The following is a 14,644-nucleotide window of genomic DNA, read 5'->3' as shown; positions in this document are numbered from 1 at the left end:
GCAGTAATGGCGAGATGAATCGGTTTCCACGTGAGAACGAACGGTTGGACTTTATGACCCGGTTCGTGTCTCCAGCCGGGACAAAAGGCTGCCGACGAGGCCAAAAGGCCTCAGACCCTTTTGTCCCGGTTAGAGCCTGCAACCGGGACAAAAGGCCTTAAAGAACCGCAACAAAAGGCCCCGTAGCTTCTCGGTGATTTTGGAGCGACGTGGTCGACCTATTTGTTCCGGCTCCAGTCTGGGCCGGGACAAAAGGCCTAGACGGAAGCCCATTTTTCTACTAGTGCCAGAGCCAGAGGAGGACACTTGAACAAGCTCAAGTTCATCCATGAACCAACTAGAAATACCAAAATGGCTAGGTAGTGCAAGTAATTCATAGCATATAAGTTGACCAGAGGGGGGAACTCGCAGCAGCTTGCAAGCAGGGCATTCCTGCATGATCTCTTGATCATCAGGAAGCAGGAGAAGCCAGGCAGGCAACTAGAGAGACCAAGAGAGGAGAAGAAGGGGAGAAGGGAATCTTACCGTGCGTCTAGGAGCTGAAGTCACGACATGGTGAGGCAGTGCTCACGCGGCCACGGCAGCTGCAAGCCCAGGGAAGACGCCAGCGTTACGCCGGCGAGATTCGACACCATCGCGGTCACCAGAAGGTCTGGGGACAGCGGCACAAGTGGCACCACGGCACCACCTGCGCCGAGCCAAGCCCCAGATACCCAGCACGTCGTCGACGACAGCACCATCTCGCTAGGAGCAGCAGATCGACGGAGATCGTCGCCTGGTGCAGGAACCCTAGATGCAGTAAACTAGATGGGTTCTAGTTTACTTGTTCAGAGTTATTAGAGTTAATTTATATATTTTAAATAAAGGTCGGGATGACTATTTGTATAGTATTATCCACAGTGTGCCCTGCTGCTGACAAACGAGGGGAGGCCAGTGGAATTGGTTTGGGGAGATCGAAAAGGATGGAAACATGTTTGCAGTGTACCGCAGGCAGGCGAGAGTGCGTGCATGTCCAACAAGTTCCCGTGAATATCTGGGAGAAAGCAGCACTGCGAGTAGCGTCATGCATGCGGATGCAGTGGCACCGTCGCATCACGCAGCATGACAACTAACCTGTTGAGGCCAGGCGCTCTGGCGCGGCCAATCGGCACCCGTCTCGGCGTGCTAAAAGAATTCGGCCATCAGCTCTCTTTTAACAAACCTGCCGCTGCAGAAAGCACGTGACGGAGGTCGAGGGGAACGATGCCTTTTGGCTGGTTTGACCGGGATTTGACCGCAAGGTTTAGTGGCAAACATGCATGGGAGATCGAGGTAGAGTGGAGAAAATAAGGGCTTTTCCCGGGGCGGAATCGTTTGGAATCCCAACGCCCAGCTGCGATCGATGATGAGATGAGTGCGGCGGCCGGCCGGGGATGCGTTGCCGTCCTGTCTGTCTATACCCACAAAACACCCACTACTGCCACTGCGGCACTCCTCACCGCATGCAGTATGTGCAACGCAACCGTGCTGGAGAAAACAATTTTCGTTTTGGATCATACGCATGGTGACAACTGCTGAAGGATATATCTATCTATCGTGCAGAGCGTCATGTTTCGGATACAGAAGACCTCCTGTTCACCCCCACACTCTTTATTTCCCAGATGAGGGAGAGATCTACCACTGCAGACGTGCAGAACGAGAGAGTAGGACGGAGACCTATGGAATGACGCCACACAAAAAAATAGTGCCAGCACTACACATCTGAAAAAACACAGTGGAGTAGAGTACATTTAAAAATGAGGAGGTGTTCGCTGTGCCTGTGCGGGCCGGTGGAGGAGATGCATGCGGCATGCTAAGCTCAGTGCGGACTGCAGGCATCGATCGATGCCAAGGCGGCAGTCACCCGGTCGGGGCTCCACACACCCATGCCATGCCCCGCGCGCGAACCACCCGCACTCGCGCGACGAAAAATTCCACTAGTGCGCGCGCGGGCTGCCACTCCAATCGTCCACAATTTCCAAACCATCGATTGCCTCATGGCGATGGCGCGGGCTTCAAGTTTAAGCAAGCCTCACGGATTACTACAATATTGGCGCAGCAGCCACCCGCAGGCCGCAGATCGACCAACCATAACTACTATATTAATCCTTAACGGCCTCAATTTTTTACAGATTTTTGGTTTTTTTTTGCCCTATACCGTTAGCTGACACGTGTAATTATGTGCACATGTTCGTTTCTGTGTACAGTTTTGGGGACACCTGCCCTTTTTTTTGTGTTTTACTTCACCTGGTTTGCTATTTGCTTCTTACTTTTGGTGCCCCTAATATTTCTCACCGTGCCGCTGTTGGGTTGTGGGACCCTGCTGTACCTGTTGAAGCGGTGCGGTCCACGCTCCTATATTTTCTCTCCGCCCTCTTCCTATTTCCCTTGCCGTCTCCGCTCTTAGATTTCTTTTTTTTTCCCTTGCTCTGAATCGAATGAGAATCACGGGCTGCTGCCCTCCTCTTCCTCCCTGGTCACCGTGGAAGCCATTCGTGCGGCACGCCCTCTCTCCCTCCCAAGGAGGCTGGCGGCATGAAGAAGAAGCTCCTCTCCCTTCTAATTCGGCTGGAGGTTCGGAGGAGGAGCTCGATGCGGCCCTCTTCCTCCCGGGCGGCTTGGGGCATGGAGGAGGAGCTGGACGTCCTCCTTCCCTCCCGAGGCTGCTGGCGGCGCGGAGGTGGAGCTGGACGCCCTCTTCTCCCTTCCGAGGCGACGACGAGTGTATGGTTATTTGAGCCGGCTGGATGTACGTTCTCTGGTCAGGTACAAATTTCCGCTCCTCCTTCGAGCTGTGGAGATTGCCTATCGAGGTCGATTTGTTGTTGTTATTTGGGATTGATTTATTGGGTTCATGTGATTTTATGGTCCGTTTGCAGGCAGGTTGGGGTGTGGTGGGGTGTAGGACGTGGAGTCGTGGACGCCAGTCAACACGGCGAGGAGGCGCACGCGTCGACCGTCTGGCGGTTTCACGGATGGAGCCAGGATGGTGCTGGTGTTCGGCGCGCTTAATTGGAACCCGCAGGCTCTTTGCGCCGTCGCTGTGGTCAGTCGCCGCCTCCGCGCCGTCACCAAGCGCGTGCTGTGGCGGGAGCTCTGCGTCTCGGGCGCGCCGCAGATGGTGTCCGCCCCCACAACGTTACTCCGAGCCGGGGCCAGGGCGCGTCGGTGGTGGGTGGCCGGCACTCGCGAAGCTACTCCTGTTCCGCTGCGGCGCGGCGGGCGCCGCCGTCCCGAGCCACTTGGCCCCGTCTCCCTCTTCTCCAAGATGTCCGGACGACCGGACAGAGCTTCCTATCGCGGCGGTGCGGCGGGGACCTGTTGTACGTGTCGGACCAGTGTGAGCACGCGGCGCCCGGCCCCGGCGACGAAGACGTGGGCGCGTACCGCGGCGTGTTCCGCGGCTTCAGGCTTCCCGCAGGCGCTTGCCGCCGCCTCAACGTTTGAGAGTGGTGCTTCCGCAAGCCTGTCTGAGCTTGGCATCCTCCTCTTTGTGTCTGCAATTCTGGTGAAGTTTTAGACCCTATCTTCTTGAATTTGTGAATGTGTTGTGGCTCCATGTTGGTTTGTGGGAGGCCAGTTTTCTTGAATTTGTGATTTCTCAAACTTTGCATCTAAACTGATAATATGCATTACTCATGTTTGATGAAAAAATGACTTCCCAATTTACTACTGTGTGAGTAATAATTCTTAGTATAGACAAGGAAAGCCAGCTTTGCAGTTCTATACAGTAGTGATATATTATACTATCTATTCTTCATGTATCCGATGAACTCAGTTTGCCTGGGAGTTATCTTAAGCTAAATGTCTGGACCCAAGCGTCAGCTATAGGTATCTTTTTTTTATGCTGACATGGGTAATTGCAGTACATATAGTCATCTGCTTTTACTTATGTTTCCATTACACATTGGCGTACTGATGTGGCTGTGAACTCTTAGCTGTCCAAATGCATGTGCTCCATAAGTCAACATCTTTTTGTTATTGAAGGTGCCTAGAGGTTTATGGTAGTTTCTATAGGCAACCATAAAACATTGGTGGGTTGCATTTTCTGCCTACAGCTTTCGTATGTACAATGTTTTCTCCTATCTTCCCAAAGCAATCTTATATTTATTTAAACATCAGATGATGTCAAGTAAGCAGAGCATGAGTCTTTTCATATTGCAGTATTTTAGCACTTCATGGGATTTTTCTTCTACGGCTCCTGTCTTCACAAACAAATCTTATATCTGTTTTAATTTTAGGTGATGTCAAGTATGCAGAGTATGAGTCTTTTCATAATTTAATAGGAATTCCTTAGATTTATCTTTAAGGATAACCTCTAACTTTTCCTCACACTGTTGGTTCAATTTTCCTTTTGTATTCTGCTGAGAGTTAATTAAGATACGAGACAATATCTAATCATTCATTTCGTGGTCCATTAACTGAAGCTTGATCTCTTCTTCTTAGCTGCAAGCATGCCTCAAAATTCTTTCTGATGTACCGTAAAAACTTCGAGCATCTTGTGCATCAAACCCGTGGTGGCAACAAACAAAGACTACATAATAATAGAGCACACCCTTCTGTACAATTGCGCTTACTTTCCATGTTCCGAGTCATATTTGAAAGAACATGCGAGGGCTACTTTTCTTGCAGATTCCAGAATGTAAATTGGTGGCTGAGATCACTTGCTGATACAATGGCCAGGTACATTGCCTTGAAACCTCTAGCTTTCCTTGGATTGCCACATTTTTTTCCCTTCCGCTTGAGACACGCCTTTTCCTTTCTGTATATTTGTTGTGGAAATTAAGAGAATAGCCATATTTATGTTTAGTTCCTGGCCCACATATCTTCATAACTCTTCTGTAGTCTATTGGCCTGAACTTTTGGATTACAGGATCTAAACATGACGGCGGTGATGTAGCCTGTAGGACAGGGTATTAGGGCTGATTTGTTGTTCTATATGCAGGTGATTGGATTGCCTGCCAAACACTCCATATAATTTCCCAACCAAGGTGATTGGATTGCCTGCCAAACACTCCATATAATTTCCCACCAAGGAGCCTAACGCAGGTTAGGTTATTTTCTTCTTTAAGGTCAATCTACCATTCAATTGCTTGCATCCGTCCCAGGTTCCATGGATTTGATCGAGACATCATTTGTGTATGTAACTAAGCGAATGCAGAATGAAGTTTCATAAATACGACAAGCGATCACAACATGAAGCTATGATTGGGATTAAGCTTTATGTTTTGTTCTGTTGTTTCAGAATTGCTTATCGTTGCAGATTAATTTCATGCATAGTTTGACCCCAAGAAAAGAAGTTTTAAACTTATAATACCTGCAGATCATATTGAGGAATACAACAGCGACAAGAAAAAAACTCTTCTATGTGTACTGCATTTTAAGTCGACTGCATGTGCAAAACCATTCGTGTTCGGGCATGAGGTCTGCTGATGTTAAGCTGCATCTTTTTTTTGTGCAGCAAGGTATTAACTGTTATCTTGCATATACAGGATCCATCATACACAATGCAGTTATTGTCTTCCCGAACTCATGTTACTTTTTAGAAAATAATATTTTTCTTCAGAACATTAGTCCAAGTAGTCCTTTTACAAGTATAGGCATCTTTTTAATGGAGATAGTTTTATTTCCTAAGAAAATATACATAGTGTATTCTCACTACAGGTTGCCTTTGTTTTGCTTCAGCAATGGTCAGCAATGTGGTAACCGAGCCCATACAAGGTCAATATTTTTGTGTTTAGAATATAATGTGTTCTGTGTATGTTCATCAGAACGGTTACGCACATATTGGAACTTTTCTTTCAATCTTATTTGGGGCCTCTGGCCAGAATATATGTGGGAGTTCTTTTGGGTCACTGTTTGAATAACATTCTATTTCACTGTAGGAGAATTGAGTTGCGGATAATGTTGAGACACCATGCTTTGCAGATTAAAAGATGGGAGCTTGCTATATGATCAGAGACAACAATTAGATTACGAGAGTAAAAATTATCGTATTTCATGGATCTAGGGTATTCACTTGAGTATGTAACCATTTTTTAAATCTGCTCTACGGACATGGTTTTTACCATTTTTTAAATCTGACATGGTTTTTAAGGTAACTGGTTCTTTTTGCAAATATATAGCAATGCAAATTAGCCTCGAGATGTCCTTATTGGACAGGTGTGCGTGAAATCAATGTACGTTGAAAGTGGCTTCAACTTGATCCAGATGTAAGGCCATGTGCAACTGCAGCCTTCGAATATTTCAAGTACTTATGTGTAATCTAAATTAGGTTTAGCTTTGCAAGACGCTGGCAAACTGATGTCACACAGGAAAGAGGTTTGCAATATTAATGGGAAAGAAAAACAATTCTCTCTAAGAGTCCTGCACTTAAATTGTGCTTTTATCTTTTATCGACGGGTATCGTCACGCCAACATTGCGATGTTGCCTCTGCTCACCCAAAAGTGCAATGTAACTGCCACTAGGAAAAGGAGCAGGCTCAAGAATGCATGTCCATCCTGTAGATACGACCATCAAACACAATTACATCTGCCTTTGCCAGACAAATCGATCTATGTAAAGATGACACAAAAATAAAACAACAAATAAGTTGCACCTTATATAAAGCCAGAAAAACACAATTATAAAAAGAACAAAATACTAAAACCCACAAGTATTTAACACTGCAAAGAATCACCATCGTCTCGCCACCACATGGCGCGGCGTGCCGCCGCGCCCTTCATTGTTAGTATATACTACGAAGACACGCAGCAATGCAGCGTCACGTGCATCCAACCCAAACCGGAAAAAATATATATCTACTTTAAACCTGGAACTTGCATAGCTTCTGTGAAATGAACCCCGGACTTCAAATCACTCTCTTTTGTACGCCCAACTTACAAATCTTAGTACAAAATCAAACTCTGAGTCTATTTGTTGGTGCACTTGGAAAGCAACAATACCGCTAATGATCCGATCTATCTACATATTAAGGTTGGAGGAATTGAGCTCATCGCAACGTTCCACGGCTTGCCACTGTAGAGGCACATTTTCGTCCAATTTAAGCTCACCACATATCCTTTAGTAAAAAAATATGTAATTTTCTTTTACGTTCGCCTCTTCTATTCGAGAAAAGGCTATTGATATAAAAAAAAATATTAATCGCGTCATGATTACCCTACAGGCATGGCGTGTCACTGCTTCCTAGTGTTACTCTGACTCTCAAGAGTCATACATATTTCTCATATTTTCCTCCATTTACACCCAATCCTTCTCTTCGGTGGATCCCAGGTTACTCTCACCGACGGGATGTCGACCGCAGCGAGGAGGAGCCGCCAGACAAAGTCGGCGAAGGGCACCGAGGGAATCTGGTCCGGTGGGAGACTCTGCGAGCACCAGTTCAACGTGGCGGTGAAGGACACCACTCGGTCCCACGTCAGCATGCCATCCTTGAGCCACTCTACCAGCGGGAGTGGCAGAATCAGAGAGGGGGGAGGAGGGTTAGGTGGGTTGGCGGTGTCGTTTGGGTCCGACATGGCATGGATTGGATCGAACGCGACTGGATGAGGAGGGCGTGTACATTCGTTCTAGTTCGGGAGACACCGGCCATTCTCCTGCTAGACCTCGTCGACCAACGCATCCCGCCCCGCGCCGCCTTCACCAGCTCCGGCAAGCTTTGGCCACCCTCTCTAGCATCATGTCGGTGATGTGCCTCGAGGGCTCGGGTCGCGCGGGGAGCTAGTGAGAGAAACCGGGATTTGCATGTTTGGAGTAGTACACACGGCAGTATTTGAAATTCAGGGTCTATTTCACCGAAGTTTTACATGTGCGTGCGAGGTTTAAAACTGAGTTTTGCCAACCCAAATTACCCAATCCGTCCATCTGGCCTCTAGCGGCCAATTTCCCATCGCTCTCTTTGCCCTCTTTGTAGACGCCTGCACGTACAGACGGAGACAGGTCTCCCTCCAGACGATACGTGCAGACGAGATGTGAATGACCTGACCAAAACCTTAGCCTCATGCATGGAGTTGCTTGGCGTGGAGTGCATGCATGCATGAACCCCAACTCTTTGAGCACGTAGAGCTACTGCCATCCACGATACGGAGTCCCATTATTAACTCAACCCGCCCAGGCCCATCAACAGCACATTCAAGTCTTGCTACTAGTGTGCGTATGGGCAGGCGCGCCAGCGGGCGTTGATAGCTGCTGTTCCGATCCGGACCACGCATGTGTCACCAATGCCGGCATGTGACGCGCACGCTGCTGCAGTGCTGCTCCTGGACCACCCCGCCGTATCTGCCTGCGTACCGCTCCTTGAGTTGGGCCGGTCAACACTACCTAGCTCCGTCGATCTCAACGCACAGGCAGCAGAGGAAAATGATTAGTCTACCTGAGGTGCATGCCGACAAATTACAAAAGTCCAGTGTAGGATAAGTCGAGAAATTATTCTACTCCCTCTGTTCTAAACAAATGTTTCTCAACTTTATCCAGATATTCCAGATCTGAAGGTATATTCACATGTTTTAGCTTTACATTCATCTATATCTAGAGAAAAATGAAGTCTACCTGAGGACTGAGGTGCATATATGCCGGCAAATTACAAAAGTCTAGTGTAGGATAAGTCTGAGAAATTATTTTACTACCTCTGTTTCTATTTTTTTTAACTTTAACTACACACGAAGGCATATAGACATGTTTTATCTTTAGATTTATCTATATCTAGAAATAACTTGTGAAGCTTTTCAACAAACAATCACCTGCAGCCATCTCTAGCTGAAGATTTGTTCGTTTTAGTTAATGTTCAAGAAATCGTCAATCGTTAACATATCGGTCAACCCCCAAAATGGACATTAATCGCTCATTGGCCGATAAATCGATTTTATCGGTCAGCAATTTATCGGCATTTTTTCTTGTAAATCCTAATTTTTGGCTAAATTTCTATAATATGCTATGTAAAAACAATATTAGAGCATTTAAAAGAAGTATTACCTTGATCCTTTGCATTTGAAAGAATAAAAATGGAAATTTTGAGCTAATGCGTAGTTCTATAAAACTATATAGGACTAAAATATCGACTTGTAGACCAAATATTAGCGAAATTTCGGTGAAAATGGGGCGAAATTTCGGCTATCACAATGAAAATGGGGCGCAATATCGACGCCGGCGTTAAATCAACCGATATGCCTAAATCTTATCGGTTACCACCCGATTCACGATTCGTCAGTTGATAAATCGGTATCTCGGCCGATTTTTTGAACAATGGTTTTAGTCCACGCGGATGGTAGAATAGGAAAAACTCACCCAACGGCTCGTCGTATAAGCACCATCATATATGTGGCATAAATTTAGGTTAGAATGCGTCGGGGCATACATGCCCGCCTGCCTTGCTAGTAATGGCATGTCACTAGTAATGACCGTAACAGATGACCATACCACCCTCCGTCGGGACCGTTTCATCAAACTGCACAACATTCATGAAGACCCCAAACCCATATATGATGTGGGTTACCTAGAACACGAAACCGACCTCTGCGAGGCTATAAACGGAGAGGGGAAGCCTAGCCACCATCAACAATCACATTCACATCATGGCTCAGAGCCCTGTCGTCGTGCTACCGTCATATATCTTCGCCAACACCACCATCACATCGTTGAAGGAAGAAGAGAAGGAGACTTCGGAGAAGGAGGAACCGATATCGATCTTGTGGCTGTGGCAATGGAGGTGGTGAAGTGGCAGGCTCCGCCGTGGTGGCCCAGATAAATGATGTCTTCTCCCTTGGCTCCCGACTCCTTTATGTAGGCCCAAGAGGGTTCTCCTTAAACCCCCCAATACCGCTCAATAACCTAGGAAAGGTCCAGGGACGAACAAAGGTGGATTCAGTGAAGAACCACGAAATTTCGTGAGGTTCATGGCACCTGGAACCCATGGTACGGCTAGGGGGCCGTCGTACCAAATACCAATGGTTGCTAGACTTTCAGATGATTTGGTAATTTGGCTACCATCTTTCATACGACCTTCGATTGAAGTGTTCTTTGGCTCATTGGACACGTATGGACGAGGGATACAACCCTATGGTCTTGGATCTTTATTTTAAGATGATGACAAATAGCTTTTTCCACTCCTCAAATGGCTTAGCCTGGTGCATGTAGGTTCTCCATATTATGTCCTCTTTGTTCTTCTAACCTTTATTTATTCATAATCATCCATAACACCTACACACATATCAAATACAAGGAAAAGTTAAAAAAAATCTACCTAAACTATTAGTTGCGCAAAACTCATATGAAAATAAATGTAAACCAGTAATCATGTATACTAGGCGTAGTTGTATCTAGATTAAGTATGAGATGAGTGGTAATGATGCATAAAGTGTGCCCTAAAAGGGTACATAAGTTGCACTCATCACTTCTCACAATGACATTAATGTGCTTCACCGCTGTCCACAAGCTTCTAAAAGGCATTGTTCTTGTGGTGAACTATGAGATCAATGACAATGCATACGACAAGCCATACTATCTTGTTGATGGCATCTATCCTAACTAGACCACACTTGAGAAGATATTTTGCAAACCTGATGCAAAGAAAAGCAAGAGGTTTGCTCAGAGGCAAGAGGCTTGCAGGAAATATGCGAAGTCGGCATTTGGTATGCACCAAGCTTGGTGAGCTATTGTTCGTCACCCAGCTACAACATGGCCTTTGAAGACCGTGCATGAGGTGATGACCTGTTGTGTGTGATCATGCACAACATGATCGTTGAGACAAACCGTCTTAATGGCCTCAATAACCACAAATGGGAATTTCATTATGACTTGGTTCAGCCACAACCTGGTGCAGGAATATAGGATGAGTTTATGCATATGAACGTTTAAATCTGTGATATCACATTTCCAAACGCCTGCGGATGGATTTGGTTGATCACATAGGCATTGACATGCCATGAAGAGAGTGAGGAGTAGACAATCTTATCTCATTTTATTTGCTCTTTCATTTCTCATGCATGACAATGCTTGTAAACTTTGTTAGTTCTTTGGATGTAATAAGTTTGTTAAACATCACATTGGAATGTTTGTCAAAAATATTTTAGAAGGCCAAAATGCCCTAACTAACTAGGTACCTACACTGGGTGTAAACCTTTCCTTGGGTCACTTGTGACTCTTCTTTCAGTCACTTGTCACTATAATATTTGTACTGCAAAGCGATAGTACTCGGATGGTACAAATATGCTTGTGGAAGCGAATCATTTCGCACCTGCAGCGCGCACACGTACGTCCCACTCAAACTCATCATCACCACCCGAACGGATTAGACAAACGGCTCCAAAGCCTTTCCCCTCCTCCCGGGGCTCCACGCCATCGTAACGTTCACCCACCCCTGCCACACCACAAAGCGACCGGCCCCACCTGCCAGCCACCGTGGCGACTTCCTCCAAGCTCCGCTAGTGCCGACGACAGTACAGTCTTCTCCACTCCACTCTCCTCCGCTGCTGCAGCTCTGCCAATGGTTGGGTGGCTGGCTCCACATAAAAGCCGCAGGGGCAGCGCGTGAGTCATCAAGCGCGCGTGAGCCAGTAATAATAGCTCGCCTGCCGCCCGCCTCCTCCTGACGTGCCGCAGTAGTAGCGACCTAGTAGGATCGATCCAGTAGCGAGTAGGAGAAGATCAGGAGCTAGCTGCGGTTGAAGTGTGCGCCCATGCCCGGGGCGGCGGCAGCCGCGCGCCGGTGGTGCTGACGAGATGGGGAACAAGAAGGGCGGCTCCTCCTGGCTCACCGCCGTCAAGCGGGCCTTCCGCTCGCCGTCCAAGGAGGACAGCCCCAAGAAGGCGCCGCGCCTCCGCGAGGACCCCGACGCCGAGGAGGACAAGGTCCGGTGCCCTTTTCATCTTCTCTGCTCGTATTCCTTATCGGCGTTTCATTGCTTACTATCAGTTTCGATTTGAGGGGACAGATTGATGACGTTTTCTTTGTACCGTGGGCACTTGCGCCCCGCAGAACAAGAGGGAGCGGAGGAGATGGCTGTTCAGGAGGTCCTCGTCCCCGTCCCCTTCGCCGGCGGCTCCTCCGGCGCCGCCCGAGCAGCAGCAGCACCACCACCAATCCGCGGCGGCGAGGTCCGCGCCTGGGCCTTCCGTGACGGATGAGCAGCGCCACGCCATCGCGCTCGCCGTGGCGACGGCCGCCACGGCCGAAGCCGCCGTGGCCACGGCGCAGGCCGCCGCCGAGGTGGTCCGCCTCACCCGCCCCTCCTCCAGCTTCGTGCGCGAGCACTACGCCGCCGTCGTCGTGCAGACCGCCTTCCGGGGCTACCTGGTACCAACTATTATTCCACTCCCAGCAATGGCCGCGCCGCGCTTGCCGCAGTACACTTGACGCTGATGGGTGGTTTCTTGCTCGCGCAGGCGAGGCGCGCGCTGCGCGCTCTCAAGGGGCTGGTGAAGCTGCAGGCGCTGGTGCGCGGCCACAACGTGCGGAAGCAGGCCAACATGACGCTGCGCTGCATGCAGGCGCTGGTGCGCGTCCAGGCGCGGGTGCGCGACCAGCGGATGCGCCTCTCGCAGGACTCCCTCTCCGCCGCCGGCGCCGCCGCCTGCGGCAGCAGCAAGTCCTCGTACAGCGTCGACACATCCACCTTCTGGGACTCCAAGTACACCCACGAATACGCCGAGCGACGCTCCGTGGTCCGTCTCCGTCTGCAACTCCAAAACAACCAACATCGCATCTCAAGTAGCACAAATCTCGTACGTGTTTCCGTAAATGTTTGATTGATGGTGATGGATGCGGTTGGTTTGCAGGAGCGGTCGAGGGACGGCAGCAGCTTCGCCGCCGACGACTGGGACGATCGGCCGCGGACGATCGAGGAGATCCAGGCCATGCTGCAGACCAGGAAAGACGCCGCTCTCAAGCGTGAGAGAGCACTGTCCTACGCCTTCTCCCATCAAGTAAGCAAGACTCGTGCACTAATCTAATGCGTCTGGTGATTGCATTCGCAACCGGTGTCCAGATCTTACTGATTGCTGCCGTCTCCTTTTTATTCACAAGATTTGGAGGAACCCTGCCCCGTCCGCGGAGGAAGAGATGGACGTCGACGGGCAGCCGCGCTGGGCGGAGCGATGGATGGCGTCACGGGCGTCCTTCGACACCAACAGGAGCAGCGCCCGGACGGCCGCCGCCGCGGCGCCAGGACGCGCGTCGACGGACCACCGCGACCAGGTCAAGACGCTGGAGATCGACACCGGCCGCCCCTTCTCCTACTCCACGCCCCGGCGGCAGGCGCCACCGCCGTCGCAGCACGGGAGCGGCTCGCCGATGCACCGGGCGCAGCACCACCACCACTCCGCGGGGACGCCGTCGCCGGGCAAGGCGCGCCCGCCGATCCAGGTCCGCTCCGCGAGCCCTCGCGTGGAGCGCGGCGGCGGTGGCGGCGGCGGAGGGGGCAGCTACACCCCGAGCCTGCACTCCCAGCGCCACGCGTCGTCCGGCTCGGCCGTGCCGAACTACATGGCGGCCACGGAGTCGGCCAAGGCGCGCATCCGCTCCCAGAGCGCGCCGCGGCAGCGCCCCGCGACCCCGGAGCGCGACCGGCCGCAGACCGCGTACAACCCCGCGACCGGGAGCGCCAAGAAGCGGCTGTCATTCCCCGTGCCGCTGGACACGTACGGCGGGTACGCGCAGAGCCTGCGGAGCCCAAGCTTCAAGAGCGCGACGGGGCGGTTCACCTCCGAGCAGCGGTCCACCGTGTCGTCCTTGTCGTGCGCGGAGAGCGTAGGCGGGGAACCGATCTCCCCGTCGTCCACCACCGACCTCCGCCGCTGGCTCCGCTGAGCCTGGCTGCCGGCGGCGAGGTGTTCGTTGTAATGCCTGCCTGCACTTGCTCTGCTATTTTTTTTTTTCTCTCGTAATCTATTTTTTTTGCTGTGCCTTTTCGTGTGATTCTGTGCGGTGGGTCTGGAGCGTGAGGGCGCAGGCTGGAAAGAGTAGTTCGTTAGTTGGGTCGTGTTGAAGTTTGGGAAAGGTTGTAGCTTTACGTGCCTTGGATTGCGTAGGACCTTTATTTTTTTTCCCGCCTTTTAGGTTTGTGTTTTCTATGCAGTGGAGCGTTGGCTGGAGTCGTACCCGGTTGCGTCTGCCCACCACAATGACAATCGCTTTCTACTCCCTCCATAAATAACCATAAGAGCATCTGCACTGGCGCGCCTCATATAATCGCCAGCACGGGCATCATCATCGCCGTATGGGGGTCGCCGGCAAAGCATCGACTACTTGGGGAGCTGCTCCAACACCGGCGTGCCCCTCCAATAGAAGTTTAAATTTAAAATTTCATTTAAAAACTGAAATTAATACGAAATTCATACGATATTTATACAAAAGCAACTCGAATTTAAACCTAAATAAAACTTAAATTTAATCCTAATCTATTGGCCGTCGGTTAGGGCGCGCGATGGGCCTGCCTCCTCGTCGTTCTTCGCCTTTGTCGCCTGCGTCCGTGCCCGCATCTCGTACCTTGCTTCGCGCATCTGGCTTGAGCTGAGAAAGAAGAGGGGTATTTATACCCCTCGAAAAATCAAGCCGTTGGTGAAACCTGGGGCCGGATTATCCGGCCTAAGTGACGGGCCAGATTATCTGGTTTACCATGAAATGTCCGGTCA

The 14,644-nt window shown here is 50.0% G+C and overlaps 1 protein-coding gene, 1 long non-coding RNA gene and 1 pseudogene across 3 annotated transcripts; all 3 read left to right on the top strand.

Moving 5' to 3' along the window:
• The first annotated feature begins 3,004 nt into the window (after positions 1–3,004).
• Positions 3,005–3,465, top strand: LOC124655555 (annotated as a pseudogene).
• Positions 3,466–4,946: 1,481 nt separating this feature from the next.
• LOC124683259 lies at positions 4,947–6,159 on the top strand. The gene is made up of 2 exons (XR_006996611.1): positions 4,947–5,739; positions 5,904–6,159. It is a non-coding gene; the product is annotated as an uncharacterized LOC124683259 (long non-coding RNA).
• Positions 6,160–11,734: 5,575 nt separating this feature from the next.
• Positions 11,735–13,820, top strand: LOC124683258 (protein IQ-DOMAIN 17-like). 2 transcript variants are annotated; one of them, XM_047217814.1, is made up of 5 exons: positions 11,735–11,863; positions 11,991–12,308; positions 12,398–12,676; positions 12,791–12,937; positions 13,038–13,820. In XM_047217814.1, the coding sequence occupies exons 1-5, from the start codon at positions 11,735–11,737 to the stop codon at positions 13,818–13,820; spliced, it is 1,656 nt and encodes a 551-aa protein (XP_047073770.1). The 2 variants fall into 2 exon arrangements, with proteins under 2 accessions (XP_047073770.1, XP_047073771.1); XM_047217815.1 differs by lacking the exons at positions 11,735–11,863; positions 11,991–12,308 and having other exon boundaries at positions 12,467–12,673; positions 12,794–12,937.
• The last annotated feature ends 824 nt before the right edge of the window (positions 13,821–14,644 follow it).

Source organism: Lolium rigidum, chromosome 1 (assembly GCF_022539505.1).
Source record: "Lolium rigidum isolate FL_2022 chromosome 1, APGP_CSIRO_Lrig_0.1, whole genome shotgun sequence".
Classification (NCBI taxonomy): domain Eukaryota; kingdom Viridiplantae; phylum Streptophyta; class Magnoliopsida; order Poales; family Poaceae; genus Lolium; species Lolium rigidum.
The sequence above is the reverse complement of the archived record's forward strand: the minus strand, read 5'-3'. Positions and strand labels throughout refer to the sequence as shown.